At 39.0% G+C, this 23,047-nt stretch overlaps 1 protein-coding gene across 1 annotated transcript in view; it reads right to left on the bottom strand.

Moving 5' to 3' along the window:
- Positions 1-23,047, bottom strand: part of SS18 (synovial sarcoma translocation, chromosome 18) — a 41,988-nt gene that overhangs the window by 5,334 nt on the left and 13,607 nt on the right. The window contains exons 3-8 of the mRNA XM_009077013.1: positions 21,657-21,810; positions 15,434-15,655; positions 5,196-5,363; positions 4,367-4,471; positions 2,093-2,185; positions 1,248-1,370 (exon numbers count right to left, since the gene is read on the bottom strand). Coding sequence (XP_009075261.1) covers positions 1,248-1,370; positions 2,093-2,185; positions 4,367-4,471; positions 5,196-5,363; positions 15,434-15,655; positions 21,657-21,810 — 865 coding nt within the window. The remainder of the gene's footprint in view (positions 1-1,247; positions 1,371-2,092; positions 2,186-4,366; positions 4,472-5,195; positions 5,364-15,433; positions 15,656-21,656; positions 21,811-23,047) is intronic.

The following is a 23,047-nucleotide window of genomic DNA, read 5'->3' as shown; positions in this document are numbered from 1 at the left end:
TAGCTGAATTCTAAATATTCATTGACCAATTTTATAAAATAAGAATGGGACTTTAATAGCTATTTCTGCTAAAACCAGAAATTGAAAAGCATGCTCTTTTGTTTTATGAATTATGTTGGGTAAGTCACTCCAACTGACTGCCTCGTCCCCTTCCTTCTAGTATTTCTTAATCTAAGTTTTCAGAGTAAGTCAGGTATTTTATTTCTTTACTTACAAGATTTAGAATAGTGAGCTAAATGGACCTCCACTCTGATCTTCATTTTGTCCCTGTGTTTACCAGAATGTAAGCACCTGAGTATTATTTCAGAACTATCAATTCATCCATAACCTCCAAAAGGAGAACACTTGCTAAATCTCAGTGGATCCTCTTAACACTTAACTGTTTCTCAACATTACTGGATTCACTGTGAACCTGGAATTCATCTACACAGCAAACAAATCATCCAATGCACTTCCTCACATACCCATCATGCTGAAAGTTTTTTCATTTAGACCTGCAACAAAGCTTAAAGTTAAACTATATGGAACTGTATTTCAGAGATTCCTTCTTCTGACACGAATATGCACAGCTTTACAATAGGCAAGAAACAAAAACTCAAAAGAGCAGTAATGCACAAAAATTAGATATTACTGCTTTAAATTTTCTGTTAGGGAGGTTTTCCTTGATTCCAGGCACTACATTATCTTACTTGTGACAGAGGATTTCTCATTCCTGACATATATCAGGAGGTTTGCGCTATTCGTGCAAATTTTTAAGACAAACTCTCTTGAAAGCTGCACTGGCAATGCTTATATTCATTTCCTTACTGATCAGTACCAGAATTTTGAAAGAATGATTCATGTATATTGGCTGAAGTTTTAAATTAGTTTTTAAAAGATTTGTTCTAAATGGCAAATCCACAGATAAAAGGGTATACAAATGGCTCTGTCATCTCAGTGACAGCATTCACCTACAGAGGACAGAAGAGCAGAGTCTTTCTGGCTCCTTCTAAAGTACAGATACCCACTATAAGGCTGTTCAGACACCTTCAGTTTTCTCTGCTACCATTCTCCCCTGGACTGCCAACAGATCTGATTCCCAAAAGATGCTGTCTTGGACGTTTTGTTGTTTTGGCCCAGTGAAATTGCAGGCATACAGCTGTTCTGTGCAAGCCTGGCCTCTGGACCCAGTAAAACAGGGATGGAATAATGTACAAAGAGGGCCTCAGTCTTTTCTGTGATTGCTGTCTGTGCCTTCAGGTTCTTACCATAACCCTGCTGTTGTCCTGGATAGCCCTGTTGGCCAGGATACTGCTGCTGTTGTGGTGGATAACCCTGCTGCTGGGGTGGTCCTTGATATGCATCTTGCTGCTGACCATATTGCGAGTTCCCTGTAAGATGATTGCAAGAAAGCAAAAACTTATAAAGATACCTATTGTACTTTTTTTTCGTTCTAAGATGCACAGCCAACAACACAAGAACAAAATGAAAATGCAATATTGATTTCAAAAACTGAACAAAACAAAGAAAATTCAAACCAAACAGAAGGAACTCGGCCAAACAAACTGCAGTTAAAGCCAATTTTGCAAAGTTGAACTGCAGCATTTTCAGCATCTCTGCCAAACGAGCATTACATTTACTGGAACACCACAGTCATAAGATCATGACTATGCTAAATAAAATAAAACAAAAAAAAAAGACAAAATTAAGGACAGCTACAAGAGCACAGACTAGCTACACAAGATCAGCAAGCTGTTTCCTAATGGCACTATAATTATACAAAATATATATACACACACAAAAAGATATACAACTGAACCAACAAATTTATGTTTAAATAAAAACTTCCATTGAGGTAAAAAAAAATCTCTAAAGTGTTTTAGTCATTTTACTGTTGTTAGAAATGGCAAATTGTGGTTATACATTTTAGGTGTCTGCAAGAAATTATTCTGAAGGCTTCAAGTTCCCTGCAATTTTCAAGACAGCCAGCAACTAGTATTCTACAAGAGCTTTGCATGGGTATAAGTTGTGTTGTGCGAGAATTTCCGTTCCCGTTGCGGGTGGGGGAGGAAAGGGAATGTATGTGCGTATGTGTGTGAAGGTATATAGATACCTCCTTCGTAGTAATGTTGTGAGGAATCCTCATAAGGCCTATCGTAGCCTTGTTCAGGATACGACGGTTGCTGATAACCGTAATCATTATGACCTACATCAATTCGACAAGAGACAGGAAGAAACGTTAATGGCCTCTGAGTGAAAACCCTAAAAATATTTCATTTCTCAGAAAAATGAAAAAAAAAATTTCTACTGGATATACATGAAAAAGAATTTTCAATTGTATTAGCTAAAGACTTATTAATATGATTTCCTTTCAAATTGAATTAACATGTGACGGGGCAAAAAAAAGGCTTAATGCAGTAGTTCTAGCAACTTCACAGCAAGGGATGGTCTTAACTTTCTGATAATCCTTGTTCGGGGAGTGGGGGGGAGTACTTCATCTTTCACTCAAAAAAAAAAAAAAAGCAAGCATTTAGGCCTTTCACATGTAAATAACCTGAATTAAATAAGAATGAACAAAGGAAGCAATTATCATACTTTGTCTAACACCTGTTCTGCTGATCTCCAATTCAAAAGCATATGCTAAAAGCAGTGTGAAATATAACAAATAAAGCTCAATGAAGTTATGAACCACAGTCTACATTAAATTCAGCTTTTAAGTGACAGAAAAATAACATTCTCAAGGTCTTCCCCACAAACAGAACACCTACTTAAAGTCTTAAGAAAACTTTTCCTCTTACGTTCCAGTTCTGAGCAGATTCATTACAAACCTTCCTTCTTATTCAGAGACTACAGGCATCTCTGATTAAGAAACCAATACATGCAGTAAGCACCCCACCTGTTGCTGGTTTTAGCACAAATATATTTTGTCGTACAGATGATCAAAATATATCTTATTGCAAACTCGGTCAAGAAAACGAGCCAGAATTTTGTTTACATTTGAAATTAAATGATAGAAGTTTGGAATAAAACTTTGAAGCAAAAATAAGGAAAGGAGAAGACAGTTCTAAAACTCAGTGGTCTTTGTTATTAGTTCTGCAACAGTACCATACATCATTGACTGAAACTAAAATGAATACACAACCATTAAAACAAGTCTTAAAACATATTTTCTTTGCATTCTATGTAAGAGTAATAATGAGGTAATGACAAGGATGACTCTTTAGAAGGAACAGGCCTTAGAAGCAATCTCTACTGCCACAGAGCTGTTGGTGGCAATATCAAATTGTCCTTTCTACAGTACATTGCCTATAAGCATTTAGTATTCATACATGTGTAACATAAATGTTCCAAAAGGAAAGCTTAACAATTAAAACTTCATGCAACTTGTAAAACAACTCTGCTCATACATCTCCGAAAATGAACACACGTAAGCTTATATGGAAGTGGCTTGATAAATCTTAAAATCAATTTAAGAGAAATTAAATTCAAAAAAGTAACTTGTACCCCTTTATTTGCAATGAGCAGTTGCTTTGGCCATTACACACCTTTGCTCTGTATACATTTTTAAAACATTAATATCTACCACATTCCTTGAACTGCACAAGATACCATTAAGTTGCACACACGGTTATCACAGTAGTCATGAGTCAGCATCTTTGTTCTCCCAGTCTCTGCTCAGCCTAAAACCAAGTTAATTTCCACTTTTCTAACTTATAATGCATTCCAATAGCCTTCAGCACTCTATATTCCAAGAGGTAGGAGGACAGATTTATGAAATTCAAAGTTTCAGCCTTGTCCTGGAAGCACTGGGGGGACATCTAAAGAGGATTCACAATTACAGTCTCCTCAGGCAGGGACCATTTTATTCCTTTAGAAAAATTAAACTAAAGGCCCGTACCATAGCAGCAATAACACATTTGTGCGACTTATATGACAACTAAACTCTAAGTTAAAAAAATAGAGTATTTACAGAAAAGCCACATCTTTTTAGCAATCTTTTCAGTTCAATAAAGTTTTTAATAAAAGGATATCGCCCCCTCTCTTTGATAATAAAGTTATGACTTTTAATTCATCTTGATTATACTAGACATGCTAAGGAACTCTCCATATTTTTACATAAGCCAATTATTTCAATTAATTTTGAAACATTAAAACTGTTGTTTAGAGTTTCAAATGGGAATAATACAAATTACATGCTTTAAGTTGTCAATTTAAGTAATCATAGTAACTTAAACTGTAGTAACAATTCTCAATTTGGAAGGTTTGGTAAATGTGAGGTATGATATCCAATTACTATTCTTGCCTCGTCCCCTAATTTTGGGTATATGACTACATTAGTATTGGGCAGGTATAGAAAATGGGAAAGTTAACATTTATGAGAGATTACCATCAGGGTAATATTGCTGGTTCATGCCTTCTGGAGGACCTTGTCCACCATGACTGTATTGGTCCCCATAATAGTCTTCCTGGCCTGAGTACTGCTGTGGTGGGCCTGAAAAACCACAACCAGTCAATATGTAAATAACTTGTTTTCTCTGTTATAAAGCCTGCTAATTTCTGACTTTAGTATGAGAAATATTTCTCAAATGTATTCCCCACCCATACTGTTGCATTACAGACAACATATGCAATCTGGTTTATTTTAAAAAAGAAATAAATGTATCCATCTATATATACACACACAATTGTTTGGCTGCACTAGATTGAGAACATATATATCAAACTTCAGCTTTGACTTCATTTTAGGAACGTGTATAACAGACTAAGGTGTTAAAAATAAAAATTTCCCTTATCAAAAAGGACTGGAAAGAAAAAAAAGAAAAAAGAGAAGCAGTATTGTGGAACACTGCTCCTTTGTTTGTAACTGAGTGAATTCAGAACCAAGTAGGTACCTCTGTTCCTTTTCTGTACCTGTCATTTAAATATTGAAACAGAATTCTGCATGAGCCTATCCAAGATGCTAAATTTCAGAATGCAGAATCTCAGAAATAATGAAAAAGACAAAAAAGAAATACTTGTCTTCACACCTCATGGTGACACCAGTCATCTGTTGCTGCAAGAACCACCCTTAAAAAGGGTAACAAAAAGTGTGTGCAAACAAAGTCTGTGACATCAAAAGATTTGATCAAAATTTGGTGTAAGCAAGGAAGCGATTTTAAATGGTTTTTCAAATGGTTATTTCAAATCAAGGTAAAAATACTGAAGTGAATTCTTACCTTGCTGTGGTGGTCTGTATGGAGGAATCTGCCTCTGACCCATCATGTGATTTCCTTGGTTAACCTGGCCCATCATTCCCATGGGTGGCTGCTGCCCCTGGTAATGCTGTCCGCCTGCCTGCGGCATGTTGTACTGCTGGGCCGGAGGCTGCTGGTGCATCATTGGGCCTGCAAAAGGATACGCAGCAAAAATGTCCAATATGCAAACACGATTTGTGATTACACCTTTCCAAAAGAACACGGAAAACCCAACCTTTAAGAACAGACCAAAAAAGCCTCTGTATTTCTAGTGCTCTCATAACGATTTGTTGTTTCTGAACCTTTGTAAAGGCAAGTGATCACTTCAGTCAGCAGAAGTCAGTCTAAGTAAGGTTGCTTTCGAGATGGTTTTTCTTCAAACACCACAGACATTATTTTACACATGGACAAAGATAACTGAAACACTTTTACCACTGTTTGTTGTAAAAAGCATCTTCAAAGAAAGCGTGGATGAAAACCTGATGGCAAGACCTTGGTAGAGTCGTAGAAGAACTATTTAACATTTGTGAACTCCTCAGAGCATAGTTTTAATACACACATAGGGTTGTTAAAATCCATCAACAAGCCACCTAGCTGTTACCACAAAATACACAATTTTATTTAGCCTGTAAAGCCAAACCATGTTAACCAGTCAGGCAGTCCCACAACTGGCCACAAGCAGAAAGGCCCACAGGAACACATGCTCTGCCTGTCACTGAACAGTCCCAAGCAGCCTGTAACCAAAAAAAATCTTCTTTCATACCAAGTTGCACCAAGTTTCTATAAACCACAGGAAGAGACCAGGAGAGATCAAGTACTGTCCATGTTTTATCAACTGAGAAAATCTGATTAAGGTTGTACTTGGAGAAATGCAAATTTCAGTAATGAAAACAGACAGATAAAGAGCACCCTACTGACACCACAGAGCAGTGAAGATGATGATTATGCCATTTCATTATATGAGATTGCAGGTTAGGTTGATGCAACCTTTAACAAAGAACAGCTACTGTACTTCTTCTGTAGCACCACTTCAGGAAAGTTATTCCAGCATCAAAAATACGAGGAGGAAAGAGTTGTGACACAGAGATAAACTTTTTAACAACTTATTTTTATAATACATTAATTCAAACCACTTAAGAGGCACTGCACACTTTATAATGGTGAAACCCTAAGCTTTTGTTGCCTTTCTAAAAGATAACTCATCTTATAAACTACTAAGACAACAAGAAACTAGCCTCACTGAAAAACAAAACAAATCACGACCCTAAACTAGCAGAACCACTCCTTAGCACCATCCCAGGAGTAAAAGGAAGGTATCACCTACTTCTCTGTATGCTACATTTTGCCACTGCATTTAGTATTTTTAGTAACGAGGTGCTGGAGCACAGGCAGAAAGTCCTATGTGAAATCAGAGTATTGGAAAATTACCTAGATACAGTCAATGGTGACAATGGATTTATATAAGGAAAGGAATACATAGTCACTTAGATCCTGTCTATGTGGGGTTATGAGGCAAAGTTAAGACAAATTAATTAATGGTATGAATTCAAAGAGCATTAGTTAAATCCCATTAAACCCCTGTGTGGAATCTCTCAGTGAGAAGTGAAGTGGCCTAAGCTTCATTTTCCTCTGAAGATAAATATTGGCCACTCTTTTAAAAAGACCTGGTTATGCTTCTATCCTTCAGCATGGCAAGATTCTGTGTCCCTATCTTAAAATTTAAAAATTGGGTTAAATTGAGATTTAATTATTTTTCACTTGCCAAAAATGTATTTCATTTTTTGATCTTCTAAACAAGTAGGTAATTTAGATTATTCCATTTCACTGCTCCCCTGTTTGGAGATACTGAGAAACATTAGGCAGCTTTGAAAAAAAATGAAAACTTGTTACCATAATATTCCTAGATCTCAAGAAAGCTTGTTAATTAACAATATTAATATTAGTCACAATACAATGTGATAAAATGTGTTGGGTCCCTATGGTGCAATGTAGAGGTTTTCTGTTTGCTTTTTAAATTAGAACTTCATTAACGCTTTGTAGAGCCACAATGAGAATTCACTACCCTGTATCAGACTGTGTGTTGTGCTCATAACAGAGAGCCTGGCTTCCTTCCAGTTTGGTCCATATCTTTCTTATTATACCTAAAAGAAGAGCCATGGTTCCTATACAGTAGCTTTGAGGGGTGAGGGAACTTTATATTTGTTATGGGGGTTTTTGAAAAATCAAGCCTAGAAGAAAGCTACTTTCATTCACTGTGTAATACTTAATATGACATAAATCCCAACACTTAATTAAAAACTTAAGGCTGTTAGTTCATTACCTAACTGGACCTGGGCAAACTTGAGAAGTGAGGCCAAGAGAACCTCAGGAATTTCAACAAGTCCAAGTGCAAGGTGCTGCACCTGGGTCAGGGCTGTCCCAGACATGAGTGCAGACTGGGAAAGTCACTGAGAGCAGCTCTGCAGAGGACTTGGGGGTTCTTGTGGATGAAAAGCTAGACATGAGCTGGCAGTGTGCACCTGCAGCCCAGAAAGCCAACCATGCTCTGGGCTGCACCAAAACCAGTGTGACCAGCAGGCTGAGAGGTGGTTCTGTCCCTCTACTCTGCTCTAGTGAGACCTCACCTGGAGTGCTGTGTCCAGGTCTGGGGTCCCCAGCACAGGAAAGACATGGAACAGTTAGAGCAAGTCCCAAGGAAGGCCAACAAGATTATCAATGGGATGGAGCACCTCTCATGCTGAGAGAGCAGGGTCCCCAGCACAGGAAAGACATGGAACAGTTAGAGCAAGTCCCAAGGAAGGCCAACAAGATTATCAATGGGATGGAGCACCTCTCATGCTGAGAGAGCATGGAGAAGGCTTCAGGACCAAAACCAGTGTGACCAGCAGGCTGAGAGGTGGTTCTGTCCCTCTACTCTGCTCTAGTGAGACCTCACCTGGAGTGCTGTGTCCAGGTCTGGGGTCCCCAGCACAGGAAAGACATGGAACAGTTAGAGCAAGTCCCAAGGAAGGCCAACAAGATTATCAATGGGATGGAGCACCTCTCATGCTGAGAGAGCATGGAGAAGGGAAGGCTTCAGGGAGACATCACTGTGGCCTTCCAGTACCTTAGGAGGACTTATAAAAAGGAGGGAGAAGGACCTTTTATAGGGGCAGACAGGGATAAGACAAGGGGTGATGGTTTCCAATTGAAAGACAGTAGGTTTAGACTAGAAGTTAGGAAGAAACTCCTTATTGTGAGGGTGGTGAAGCACTGGACAGGTTGCCCAGAGAAGCTGTGGATGTCCCATGCCTGGAAGTGTTCAAGGCCAGGCTGAATGGGGTTCTGAGAAACCTGGTCTAGTAGAAGTACACAGCATGGAGGTTGGAACCAGATGATCTTTCAGGTCCCTTCCAACCCCAACCATTTTATGATTCTATAATAATTCTAATATTTGCAGCACATATTTTTACAACCCTCTTAAAACACAGCCCTTGAATCTCCAATCAGGTCACAACAAACTGTACTTGGGGGGAAGTTATGATCTCTTCCATATTTAAGGTGAGACTTTGCATACAAAGTTCACAAAACTGTGCTGCAAGGGAGTGCTCACTGCTTTGAAAAACTCTCCACAGAAACTCTATTTTGGTGAATTTCTAAAACTGTTTATTCCAGAGAGAATGAAGTATCTGATTTGTACAGAGTACAAAATGAGTCCAAGAAAATAGTGTGTAGGATTATCTCTGTAAAATATGCCAGTACACAAGGAAACTATTTATTTGATTTAGAAGAAACTATTTTAACTTTGGTAGTACAAAAGCCCTGTAAATATTTATGCATCAGAAGGCAGTCTTCGTTTGTCAATGTGCTGGAAGCACTCCTGGGATACACATCTGAAGACGCTAAGAAGTAACACTGTAGGTCCTGTGAGGAGCACAGGCAATTTTGGTAGTGATTAAACAGGCATTTTGAAGTTGCACAGTGTAGATTCAAGCCAGTCTTATACAGCAAGTGAATGTGTAAAGCAAGCCAGACAACAGGTGAAAACAGAACTGGTCACTGTTCAACTTAGTCTACACCACATTTTCATTTAGTAGGTGTAGACAAATTTGAAACGAGCAGCTGAGGGAAAAAATACTCTCTTTCTGCTCTCCAGTATCTCATAAGGAAGCATCAAGTACAGGGAAGAAAAGGTATGCGGATTTAAGCAAAAATGGGCTACTACCTGACTTTCTTTTAAGTGCAGTGACTCAGAGGCAGTGTCCTGACAAGAAAGGAGTTAAGGAAACTGACAACCTAGTCTTTATTAAGATAAATAGAAAGAAACTAGAAGTGGGTCTCAGATAAACCTAACAGTTCTGAGACCAGATGTACACTGAGGATGAAATAGCTGCAGAAACACTTAGTGGTTTAAAAATGTCTCCTTAACTTTGTCTCTTCTGATGAAACTCAGATACCATGAGAGGACAAGAATAACTGCTGACATGGCTGAAACTTCTGAAGAAGCAGAGAAGTGAGGATACACACACACAAACTGGTGACTCTGCTGTTCTGACTAAAGAGCTATGGGAACACCTGGGTGTGACCAAAAAGCAGCAGCACAAGCTGTTGGTTCTTGAGTCTTGAAAAATACATTGGGTTTGTTGCTAAGAGGTCCATTCTTTAGTCATTTCACAATGTGGACTTGTATCAATAAAGCAACTGGATAACCACAGCTGGAGCATCAGCAAAGGGCACCATGACAGATTCACCACGGCAAATTTCATCATTGTGTCCACTGTTACAAAAATATCAAAACATACTGCTGCAGCAGCTCTCAGCAAAACTTTTTGCTATTTTTCTACATGATTACAAAAGAATCCTTTTTTTTTAAACATAAATGATGGTTGTAACTCTTGTGATAACTATCTTAGGAACTCTACTGTAGGGTAAATTTAACTTTCGATTTTCTCAAGACTCTTGACAAAAGCTACAATTCAGATGTACTTGGCCAAATGAATCAAAATCTTGAAGGTGTTACACCATGAAGGGCAGTTTAAACACTATCTCAAAAGACTTGGAGGAATCAAAATCTTTTGCTACTCCTAATGCGTGATTTAGGCTTCAAATTAAAGATAGTAGACACTTCTCTACACTTGCTTACTTCACAAAGTTCTCATCTCAAACTGAACCATAATCTCAGATGTCATTTAAATAAAAGTACATAAAAATATGTCATATAAAGAAAATCCTCAGTTACCAACGTTGCCTTTCATGTTTTACTCTAGGGAAGAACGATGAAAGAAGCAGCTCTGTGGCAGTTGCTTCTATATTTTGTTTTTTCACAACAGAACTACAGTGTCTTCTACAGCTAGACATCCTATAAATCCAGCTATAGTATGATGGCATTTCAGAATGTGGAGACAATTTTATTTCCCTTTAATAGGTTAGATGTCCAAATAAATTGAGACTGCACTGCTTAGTCCATGACATCTTGACTACTCTAAGCAGTCGAAGTACTGAAATGTAAGTCTCTGCTTACATGGGAATGAACAGATGGCAAGACATTCACAAAAGATACTCAACCTCAGAAATCAGTTTATTCTCGTCTGTCATACCCTGAATATGTTTATATTTCAGCTAACATAGGATGTTCCTATCTTTATGTTCCTTTCTTTATGTGGTCAACAAAAGAACAGGACCCTGCATCTGCCTCATCTCTGCTGTCTCCATGACCTTTTCACACCTGCTTGTAAGTGAAAGAGCTCAGAAATTTTAATGGAATTTTTCTAAGTTTTATATAATTAAATTGTCCTTGAAAAAATCTCAGCACCAGGTTTGACAATTAGTCTCCTGCAAACGATCGAGTCACCATGATATTCTCGTCTACAGTTCACCTGTTAAAAGTAAACTGCTTCCCTTCCCTTACCCTAAGCAACATAAAATGCTCATTAAATACAGACAGGGAGTTTGGCAACTTGGCTTTACACACTTCTGGCAAGGGAAGAGAAACATAGCAAAAGGATCTGAGAAACAAAGTTTTTGAGATGGCCAAGTTATAATTTCTTGGTCCTTACTTTTAAAGTGTATTAATTTTTCTGTTCAATACTATTTTCTGACTGTGAAAGATATGATCAGCATAAATAAGAGGAATTTCCATGTAAGTTTCAGGTTTCAGAAAAATCATGTTTACACTTCCGCTCTGAAAAGTCAAAAATTTGCAACACTTGAAATTTTTTATCAACCTAAGTAGCTTCATATACAAAAGAAGAAATGCACCCATAAGAAAGGAGTTTCTTCCACGTTCACTCAGTTCCTGCTGCTTCCTATCTTTTCCAAAAAGATAGCCTATATTCCTTGCAGATGCCCCAGGCTGCTATAAAAGCTTTTTAATCAAGAATCATCTACAGAATCTTCCATGTAAAACATTCTGCTTTCTAAGTCCAAAATTACTAGAATTCCTCTTTTTAACTAGACTGACTATATAGAATCAATACCATAAAAACTTTGCTTCTCATTCAAGGTATTCCTTGGATGAAGGAAAGGCTGTGGATGTGGTCTATCTGCATTTCAGTAAGGCATTTGACACTGTCTCCCACAGCATACTGCTAGAAACGCTGACTGCTCGTGGCTTGGGTGGGTGGACTCTTCAATGGGTAAAGAACTGGCTGGATGGCCCAGAGAGTTGTGGTTAATAGATTTAAATCCAATTGGTGGCCAGTCACTAGTGGTGTTCCCCAGGACTCAGTATTGGGGCCAGTCCTATTTAACACCTTTACTGATGATCAGGACATGGGGATTGAGTGAGCCCTCCGTAAATTTGTAGGCGACACTAAGTTGGGTGGGAGTGTTGAACTGCCTGAGAATAGGATCAGTGTGGACTAAGGACAACTGCATAAGGTTCAATAAGGTGAGTGCTAGGTCCTGCATTTGGGACACAACCAAAGTGCCAGGTTCTGCTTTTGGGACACATTAGCCCCATGCAGTACTACAGGCTGAGGGAAGAGTGGCTTGACTGTTCGTCAGAAAGCGACTTGGGCGTGATGGTGGACAGTGGCTCAATATGAGCCAACAGTGTGCACAGGTGGCCAAGAAGGCGAATGACATCTTGGCCTGTATCAGGAAAGGTGTGGCCAGCAGGACGAGAGAAGTAATCATCCCCCTGTACTCCACACTTTTAAGGCCACACCTTGAGTACTGTGTTCAGTTTTGGGCCCCTCACTTTATAAGGGACATTGAGGTGCTGGAGCGAGTCCAACCAAGGGCAACAAGGTGCATAAAAGGTCTGGAAAACACGTCGTATGAGGAAGGGCTGAGGGAATTGGGTTTGTTTAGCCTTGAGAAAAAGCAGCTCAGGGGTGACCTCACTGCTCTCTACCTGAAACAGGGTTGTAGAGAGGTGGCAGATGGTCTCTTCTGCCATGCCTGCAATGAGAGGATTAGAGGAAATGGTCATAAGATGAGACAGGGGAGATTCAGATTAGAAGTTTAAAAAAACTTTTCACTGTTGAGGTGGTCAGGCACTGGAATAGATTGCCCTGGGAGGTGGTGGAGTCACCATCCCTCAAAGTGTTTAAGAGGCATCTGGATCTGCTGCTGGAGGATATGGTATAGGGGTTATAGCAGAGTGGCAGGTTAATGGTTGGACTCAATGATCTTAGAGGTCTCCTCCAACCTTCATGATTTGATGATTCCGTAATACTGAGGTTCAGAAATTTTGGTTCATTTCTGTTTCTGAATGGTAGCACATGCTACCAGTTACAAAATCTTCAAGTCACAATCTGTTTACTCCCTTTTTGTTGAACTGCACCAAGTGCATTTCCTAGCAACTCATTCTCATTTCTTCACTTAGATGAGAAGCCTGCAGGGTACAGACTTGTTTGAGACCTCTGCCCAGTCAGACCGGGGCTTGGCTACCTATCTGCATCTCTCAGGGTCTCAGAGATTTCTGTCATTCTCTGCCCCGCCACCTTGAAGTCACACGAGAGTGAACATACAAAAACACTTGCCCTAATTTGTCAGCAATTTTCAGTACACATGTAACAACTAAGAGTAGAAAACGGAGGAAAAGTATTAAGTAGACCTGACGGGGAATAATCTTAGGTCAAAAACCTTGGCTAGCACTACATAACAAACATGCACATTTTCGGCCTTGGACTTCTTCCCCCACAAGTATCTGGAACACTATTTTCATTAAACTGGAAATAGCACCTTGCTTGTATAACAGACAAGCTTCAAAGCCTTGCTCTAAAGCAAGGAAAACGTGTACTCCTACATTTATATACAAAGTGCTCTATTTACTAATGTTTTTGTGAGACACTGAAACATTTTAAGGTATATCATTTTTCACCCCACTGTCAGAAATGGCTGTCTAGTTCTGTGACACCTCTGCAGAAAAAGAGAATCAGCTTTGAAGCAGACACTTGGAATGAAAAAACTCTCAGCCTAAAGGGTCAAAATTTGGCAGAATTAATTACACAATGTGAACGCTTACTGTGGCACTAAGTGCAGGCAATGGTGCCATTGTTCTAACCAGAGATTTTGCTCTTGTTCTTGACCTTATAAGTTGGTTAGATACTGCTTTGTTCTTTATTCCCCAAAGTCACTTCAGTACCATTATTTGTTCAGAACAGAAACCTTTAAAATATCTTTCTGCCTAATTTCTAATGAGCAATTTTCAAGTCTGACAGAGTACTGAAAATACAGCAGGGGAATATTAGAGGAAGAGTAACGAACACTGCTTTGAGATGGAATAATCACCAGTCCTAAATTTTAAACCAGTCATACAAAGTTGTTTTCTGTAGAGCATCTTGGTAGATGGTTCCCTCACACACACTGTTACATATTTAATGCTAACTGCAACTAGGAAAACTGAACTGAGCATGCACAGGACCTTTCCAAAACATCTTACAACGTTTACAAAATCACTCCATTGTGTATAGCCCAGAATACACAGATAACTTGCAGGTTCAGAGAGACAGGCAAAACTATTTCCACTTACGATGGTTTCCTCTGCTGTGTGCCTATGTTTTGTTTCCTCTGCTGCTGTATTTTAAGAAAAATGCTATTAACAACAGGGATGATGAAGGACTCAGACTACCTACTTTCTCTACTGTTAAGAAATGTGGACTTATTTGTGGTCTCTCATTATGTTAGTCTTATGTCTGTTTTGAAGTTTCCTGTGATCTAACAATCAAACTGATCAGTATGATCTGGTCTGCGTACACCTCAGGAACAAATGGTATCTACATATAAAAACATGAAGCTGTACACTACAGGAAGGACTAACTATGCCACTGGAGGACTGTTTTTTCTACAACAACCAGGGAGAGAGCCTTAGAAAAAACCCATATTCTCCTACAACATCAGAAAAAAGACTAAAACCTCAACTCAAGACATGTCCTTCAGCTAATGTATCTGTAAGAGTTCATACATGTTGGCAAAAATAACATACTTGCTGCAAACACGGCAGAAGTATTTTTTTTCAAAAGTCCTGCCATACATCTTCTAGCTGGCACTATGTCCAGATCCAGTGAGGTAACAGATTTAACAGGTAAGCTGAAAATACTGCTTGCTGGCTTGCAAAGCACATTTATAAGAATATGTGGTACATACACGACTAATAAATTGCTGCGCTGTGACTCTAATGCAACATTTTAATTCTGCAGTGCCCTTGGACTTCAACAAGGACATCAACACATCCTCAGTTTATGCTATGCAAATATGTTAGATACAAAATTAGTTTTGATTTTTACTACACGCCGAAGGACATCTCATGACAATAGTAGGGAGCTGCAGATCTGTTCCCGAACTGAATTTTACTTCTTTAAGATTAACAGACATTCCATGCTACAACAGCATGCAGCAGAAAGCCAAGATTAATCAGATATAAAAATCTGAGGGCTACCTGACTTTAATTTTTCAATTTACCCACAAGACTTAGAAGTAGAAATTTATTTTATCAACACGAATGATAGTAAGACTTAGCTAGAAGTGTAAAGCCTGAAAAACATAAAACAGTAGCTCAAACTTATAACTGGTGAAAGCAGATCCATTTCCAGATTCTCACACAATACCTGAGAACAGTTCAATGCCTGCAAAAAAATAAAATTTCACAAATACATGGAAGAAAACAGATGTACAATTCTCCAAACACAGGTACACATGCATTTAGAGAAGGAAATCTACAAGAAGAGACCTTTAAAAAAACTCTGTCCCTGAGATGTTTTCTTTCTATGGAAGCTAACAAGCACCTCACTCACCTTGGTTTGGTTGCATATTCATGTTTGGTCTGGGACCATAGTTGCCCATGGGCTGTCCCTGGCTCATAGTCATCTGATTCTGCACTGGCATACTCTGTGAGGATGGCACTGAGTGATTATAGCCGCCCATTGACCCATGGCTACTTGAAGGCATGTTCATGGAACTGTTAGTCATATTGAGCTGGTTAGGCCCAGGTCCTTGCATAGGCATATGGTTAGGTCCTTCAGAAAGAAAAACAGGGAAAAAGGTTCCACATTAGCATCGCAAAACAAGCAAATACAGTCATCCTGAATCACTAACTAAAAGTCATTAAACACAATTATACTGAAATAAATTTATAATACAATTTGCATACGATTTCTACACTTTTAAAAGGTTAACAGTTCTGCTCTACTATGCAACACATTGTCTTTTGTTGAGCAGCTGAAGCTACTAAAACGAAGGTGCACATGATCACAGAGCTCATCATCTATCCATACAGGTAAAACTAGTCTTTTTAGTATTTGCACAACACCCCCTAAATTTCAACCTGAATTGCACAAGACCAGTAAAACAGCTATAATTGTTCCAATAGCTGCAACCTTTCTGTTGATTCAAACAACCCACACCAGACACTTCTCTGAAAATAGCAGTTGTTGTTATTTACTATTACTATTGTTGCTATTGTTATAATTATTGTTACTATTATTGTTTTGTTTTGTTGTAAACACAGGCAGCATTAACATTGACAAGGAACACACACAGAATCACAGAAACATTTTGGTTGGAAAAGGCTACTAAGATCATCAAGTCCAACCACAAATTTAACACTGCCAAGTCCATCACTAAATGCTAACTTAGGCTGTGACTTTCACTCAAATGACTACACAGTCACCCATAAAAGGGAAAGAAGGCGACAAACTCTCCATGGAGTTACTGATACAACAGCAAAGGCTTTTGTGGAAAGCCTGTAAGTCAAACTCATTCTTCTACAGAGCTGTTTTGATGCCCCTTTAGATAAAAATCCAACCAAAAGTGCTTTGTAACAAGAAGACTCCTGAGATTTCCTGAGAAGGAAATGAGATCAAATCTTCAGGTAAGACATTAAGACTTTTTTTTGTGGACACTTCAATTATGACATTTTAAAAAGAATGCCAGGCAAATGAAAAGCATTAAGTGACTCATGTTGGTAAATACTGCCATAGCCTTTGCTGTGCATAAGTAAAAGATGGACCCTGGAAATCCAAGAAAGGCGTGAACAGAGGAACAAAGCAAAGATGTTAAAAACAATGTGCCACATTTTCCCTACTTGCAAATGAGGTGGAAAATTTCAACAGTATAGAAAATCACCAACACTTTTGATTTCTAATGGAATTAGCATTGCAGTGATTCAGCTCATATGTGACCATCCATGTGTAGAATGAAATGGCTGAAGGCCTATTTAACATTTTTTAATTTATAGTCTGTAGCCAGAATTCAGCTGCTGTATTTACAGATTACTAGGGTGGGAGGTGATGACTGGAAGGACAGACACCAAATCATCAGCTCAACTTGTGAAGATTCAATGGAAAAACAACTTGTTCATATACCCATGAGGCCAGTAACATCTTTTCACCTTTTGTTTCCCCTCTTCCTGAACACACAGGTTGGATTTGGATTGTTCTCTGAATTAAATCTACTCTCAATGGGTATTTTAACAAGTACAAACACTAGAATACCATTTGATCAGTTTACTCATTACTTTAGTTGGGATAGGTGAGCAACTACTGGAAGTAAAATTAGTAAGAGGCGTGACTGGATGTAACTATGACAAGTGAAAAAAGTAAATGAAATGCAAGGATTATGCCTATGACAAGCACCACATGAAGGTATGTACAACCAGACTAGGTGACAGACTAGGTCAACTTAAACAATGCAAGTGTTGATATGTCATGTCCACCACAATGATGCTACTGTTGCTAAACAAGCCACAGGTTTTTCATTAAGCTACAGAACCCTAAGAAGAGCCTAAAGGAAACTATGCCAGCAGAGTTGTCAGAATGCAGTTTTAGGAACATTTGTTTATGTATTTCCCAGTGGAAAAAAACAACCCAGAAACTAAAAAACCTATGCCTCTGCCTTCAGATGTCCTGCTCCCGAGTCCTATCTTGGCTTTAGAAATAACTGCACTGATTTAGGGTAGAATGAAGGCAAAAATAAGGACACAGAGAGCCGTACACAGGGTCACAGAGGCAATACTGACTTGCAAACAAAAATAAGCAGAAGAGAAAGATAACAATGATTAATGAACACAGCTACTAAAGCCAACACGGAGAAACAGATAATAAGCTTAAAAATATGTTTATCCTCTTGCCCTTTTCAAGACACCTTATTGAAATGAACAGATAATCTTATTTTGTCAAGGCAAGTGAAAAAGCTACCACATGTGCAGTTCACTCCCCGTTCCTGCAAAACAAGGTGAGCAGAGGTTGCTGAAATGAACAAAGGTAAATGTATCACAAATGCAGACAAAATAACTCAGTGAATAAGATTATGTCCATAACAGAGAACTATAGATACCTATACTGTGCCCTCTTCAATTCAACACTGCCTAACTCTGTAAATAGTGAGAATATGGAGGCAGTTTAATTATGAGAAAGTTAGACAGTCCCTAACCATGAGCCATGAATGTGTTCTGAAGTAAAGCTACAGTGAAGAAAAGCTCTATACTGTAGTGCCAAGCAACCAGGACTGCTAGAAGATTACTTTCTTCATTTCTTTCCTAAGAAAAGGAAGGAATACACAGGGTTAGTGCCACGAAGTCAGGGCCTGGTAGTGGTTTTGCTCCTTTTTGATTAAAGGAAGAAATTGTCCTTAATAGATTTAGAGAGCTAGCTAAGCACACAGTGGAGTAAGTTTTTACAAACTGGTGATGTAAGAAGAGACATGAGAAAGGCAAAAAATCATCATAAGAGAGAAGCTGAAAAAATAAAACACTATCTACAAGGTTAGTTTACACTTCATGTCTGCGATAGCACCAAAATAGGAGAAAGCACTTGCAAGAAAATGTTGTCACATGAAATGTCAGGTGTGTGGATTTTCTGTGGTCAAAACCAGGGAGTTTGATAGTGAAAAGCTAGAAGACAAGGACAGAGAAAAAGCTAAGACCATAGTATCAAAATGCCTTGCAAATGAAAAATAATAAACACACTTTACAAATATTTTTTTATAGTTTGCCAAAATATTTTACTAATATTTTTTTCTAGTTTGCCAAAATACTTCATGGGGTTCTCCTGTACATAAGGACAAAACAACTGTGGTTTACCTAATGCAAATAAATGAAATAGGAAGAAGAGAATACGAATTAAATATGAATTAATGAGTCATGAAGTACATATCTGCACTTTAAAGTAACTGCTTTAAACACTATACTAATTAGATTTGGTGTTATAATAAAGTTAGGAGAGTATCTGTCTTGACTATAAACAGAAATCCTTTTTCCTCATAACCACTTGCAGACAGCGCCTTAGCCGTAAGTTGGACTAAGTGCATTTGAGCTTACATTTGCAGGAAGGAAAGAAGGCTTTGAGAGAACCTGTTGGTAACACACAGACACCTGTTATTCAGGAAGGTCACCTACCAGTGCCAGGACAAAGGTCAGAGAACCCTTCAGCTAGTCCTACCTTTCAACTTCTTACATATGATAGAACAAGCTTGAGCAATCAGGGTGTAACTTGCCACCAGCACAGCCCAGTTCATCATCTCCTTCCAAATCCAGACCACTCCTACTTTGCACCATGCAAACTCTCAGTCAAAGTAACTCTTCAGACAGTAATTTTTCAGCTAAAAACCACAATTCGTCAAAGATACAGATAACACTGAATTGCACCCCAGGCTGAAAAGGGTTTGTCATGACTGTCTGCCCTGGCAGGAGGATACAGACACTCATTTGTCAGGGGATGCAATTAAGGGCCTCAGCAGCACTTCAGGTCCTTTGTTAACCAGGATACAAGAATAAAAAAAATCATCCTTTGCCCGTTAGGTAATGGGACGGATCTACAGCAGAACTTTAAACTGACTCATGCCCTGGCCATTGCTAGGAAGTTCTTTCAATCCTCTCATCAGCACTTCTGCCCATACTCAGGCCTGTGGAAGCCCCTGCTCAGGTAAGGCCTTCCAGAAATCCTTAGTATTTTTAAGAACCTGCATTTCAGTTCTTCCAGGCTGGTCAACTCGTGGTTGTCAATCCTGGATTCTTTTGGTTTGCATATTAGTGACTTTATTCCTTCTAGACAGATCATCTCTTCAGATATTTAAGGTTTTGTATCTGGTTTCTATTACAAAGTGTCTATGTAACTTCAAAGTACCCTAAAAACAGAGCAAATACATACACTGCAAAAACTATTAGAAATACATCTCTGTGAAATACAGAGAGGCTCACACACAGGTAAAATAACAAACACTTAAAAAAATACATATAATTTAGCTATCCACCTAACAAGATGATTCCATTTCCCTTTTTCCAATGCCTAACTATGAAATGATTTTAGCATGCCTTTCAGATATAAGAGATGCCCTCATCCTAAGCTGTTTATCTTCACATCCTCAGAGACAACTTCAAACTGAGAAGGAAAGGAACAGACATTCAAAAAAGGGAGTATGTTGGAAGAAAGGCTAAATTAAAGCTTAGCTGGAAACTGTATTTAAGTATCTGTCTAGGTGAATACCAAAACAAACCTATTTACCTTTCACATATTTTCATAAGAGCTCTTTTCTTATTCCACCTAATTACAAAATATGTATGTTTAAGGAGTGACTTTTCTCCCCCGTGGCTCTGCAATGAAGTCATTATGCTCACATTGTGACTTAGTAATCCTTCTCCTTGGAAAAGATCACTATAATAACAATAATATGATTACACTTGAGGGTCAAAGAGACTGATTTGTGAGAAGCAATGCTATTCTCCATGGGAGCTGATGGATCTTAGATGGATAAAGGACTCCATAACCAGAATATCTCTGCCCTACTCAGGGAGCAGCATATATTGCTCTTCGCACTTCCAAAAGCAGACCATGACCAACATGTATGACGACACTAACTTCTCCTGCAGATCTTTCATTACACTTCTTATACACAGCCTCTGGAGGCTATTCAGCTCCTCTTCCAGAAAAGCTGCTGCTATCAGGTTAATTTTATCAAGATTTGCACAAGAATTAGAAACTACAGCAATCATAATCCTTTTTACTTTATATTAAGTTTTGAATAGTTATTTACTGTGTTTGCTGTCATGGCTGTTATCCTCATCACCACTGAGTGATGAAATTTCAAAGATCCTTTGACAGTAGTTTCCTATCTTGGAAGAATCGATACCTTGAAGAGCTGTTGCATGAAAAGTTCCTGTACGAAGGGGCCCTGAACAAAAGCGATCTTGGGAATGCAATTTTAAGCTGAAAGCCACTTCACATGAAATAGGCAGTATGACTTTATGGGTGGAAATTCTGGAAAACAGCCTCTATATAAAGAAGCAAGCTTTTCCACGGCCTACTCCATTCTGATCTGACTGCTAAAGGGAATAGTTTACCCCAAAGCCAGTACTGGTAGGTACAATGTGGAATTTTATCATCTTCTTTCACTGCTTTGTTTCTGTCTTCCCAAGCACTTTTCTTTTTATTACAAAACAGGATGGCATAGAAACTGACTTAAAATTTACACCTAGAACAATAATCTGGAGGCCATTTCTTTACAAATCCCTTACGATTCAACACATCTTCAATAATAAAGAACACAGAGGATTAGTGGAAACTGGATGATTTTGTGTATAAAAGCAAGCTTTAAAAAAAATTACCCAAATTAGAAACATCTTCTTTAAGATGTATCTATTTTATTATTATCTAATTATTTAGCTACAATGATTTCACATTAATCTTTTTATGGAAGGATTTGTGTTCACTCAGCCACAGGCCAATACCTTTCCCCAATAAGCCTTCCAAAGCCAGCTGTACTGCACGGTTTCAAACAGACTAAATTTAGCCAGTTCTGTTCATCAGAGGAATGCTGTGTGTCAGCTACATCAAAGCCCAAGGGCAGCCTGATAAACACTGAATACAGGTCACGTAGCTCTGTAGCTAACAAACTCTAAGAGAGCTTGTACTCGGGGGCATTCAAAGCAGTTTTGTCATCAACAATCTAGTATCCCTTGAGCCCCCATGTCGTTTCAGTTGCCAGGCAACGCTGGTGTTAATGTCTTAGAGGAGAAAAACTTACCAGGCATCTGGCCGTTCATCTGGTTCTGCATGTGTGGTGCAGGAGGGCCCCCACCTACCATACCATCTGAAGACATGTTGTGCGAGCGCGGCGGTGGGGGAGGGCCGCTCTGACTCATCCCTCCCGGACCCATAGGCATATTCTGTGTGGGTGGCTGAAAGGAGACAGTTTAGTCAAACACGAGAAGCAGTTAGCCTGACAAATATATTATATGTACATATGGTACAGCAGTTGCCTATATTGTTCAGCGGGGTATGAAAGAAAGCACTGAAACGCATTTCTTGCTCTTTCTGAAATGTTTAACTCCTCCCAACATTAATTTTGGCAAAGCATTTCACATTTCAATCAATTTTACATGAAGTATTACGTGCATACAACACCACAGCATCTCCCAGCACCGCTTTAAAATAAAAAAATACAAATTAATGCCTCATTAAAAAATTACATCTGAACAGTTCAAGATTGCTGGATTGCTCCCTCACACAAACAACACAAAAGCTTTTCTTCAACAGAAAAATAACTCTTCACCGTAATTCTCTCACATCAACAATTTGTTGCTGTTAACAGACCTTGCACCAGGACAAAACAGGTACAACATGAGATGAAAGCCTCTGAATGCTCATAGACTAGCAAAAAATTTGCACCTGGGTGTGGTAAAACGTTAGCGATCTCTTCCCTGCTCTCCCCCGAAGCGCTGAAGACCTAGTTCATAACTCCGTGCCAAACACCCCCTACAGACTGGAAGCACATTAGTGCTGGCCTCCAAAGGTCCAGAGACAGCTGCCTAGAAAGGATGTTTTTGGCAAATTTCCTAATGAAATTGTGAGCAAAATAACTGAATAACCTTGAGAGTTCAAAGAGGGAGAGCAAGAAAAACAATAAATACAAGGGGGAATTTGCTGGTAGGTTCTACTTGCAGCAATGTAAGGAGATGCAGAAACTGCTGGTAGCCAGCTTCATTTTCCTACTTAAAAACATCTGCGAGACTCGACAAACCTCCTCACATACCTCAGCCAAACACTTTCAGGGGAACAAAAATCATCTCTGTGAGAGTGAGCGCTTGGCTCTCTCCCTTTTGAGGACTCTTTCTCCAGGCTGAAACTATCCACGAAAACCCTTCCCAGGAGACAACCAGGTGTGCGTTTTTCAACATTTCTCCTCAGAGAGAGAACCAAGGGTGTGAACCCTAAGCTCCTGTCTAGGCCAGTCCCCCCTTTATACCTATACCTACTTAATCCTTGTTGGCCTTGGAGGTGGTAGCATCAGGGTAACACAGACACACACATATTCACTTGCTGGGGAGAGAGGTGAACAGCACTAATTTATTGTCTCAACATTTCAAATGCCTCAAGCAGGTATCATTTTCCCTGCAATACTTGAAAAAACACCCC

This window comes from Acanthisitta chloris, unplaced genomic scaffold, assembly GCF_000695815.1.
Source record: "Acanthisitta chloris isolate BGI_N310 unplaced genomic scaffold, ASM69581v1 scaffold15320, whole genome shotgun sequence".
Lineage (NCBI taxonomy): Eukaryota > Metazoa > Chordata > Aves > Passeriformes > Acanthisittidae > Acanthisitta > Acanthisitta chloris.
The sequence above is the reverse complement of the archived record's forward strand: the minus strand, read 5'-3'. Positions and strand labels throughout refer to the sequence as shown.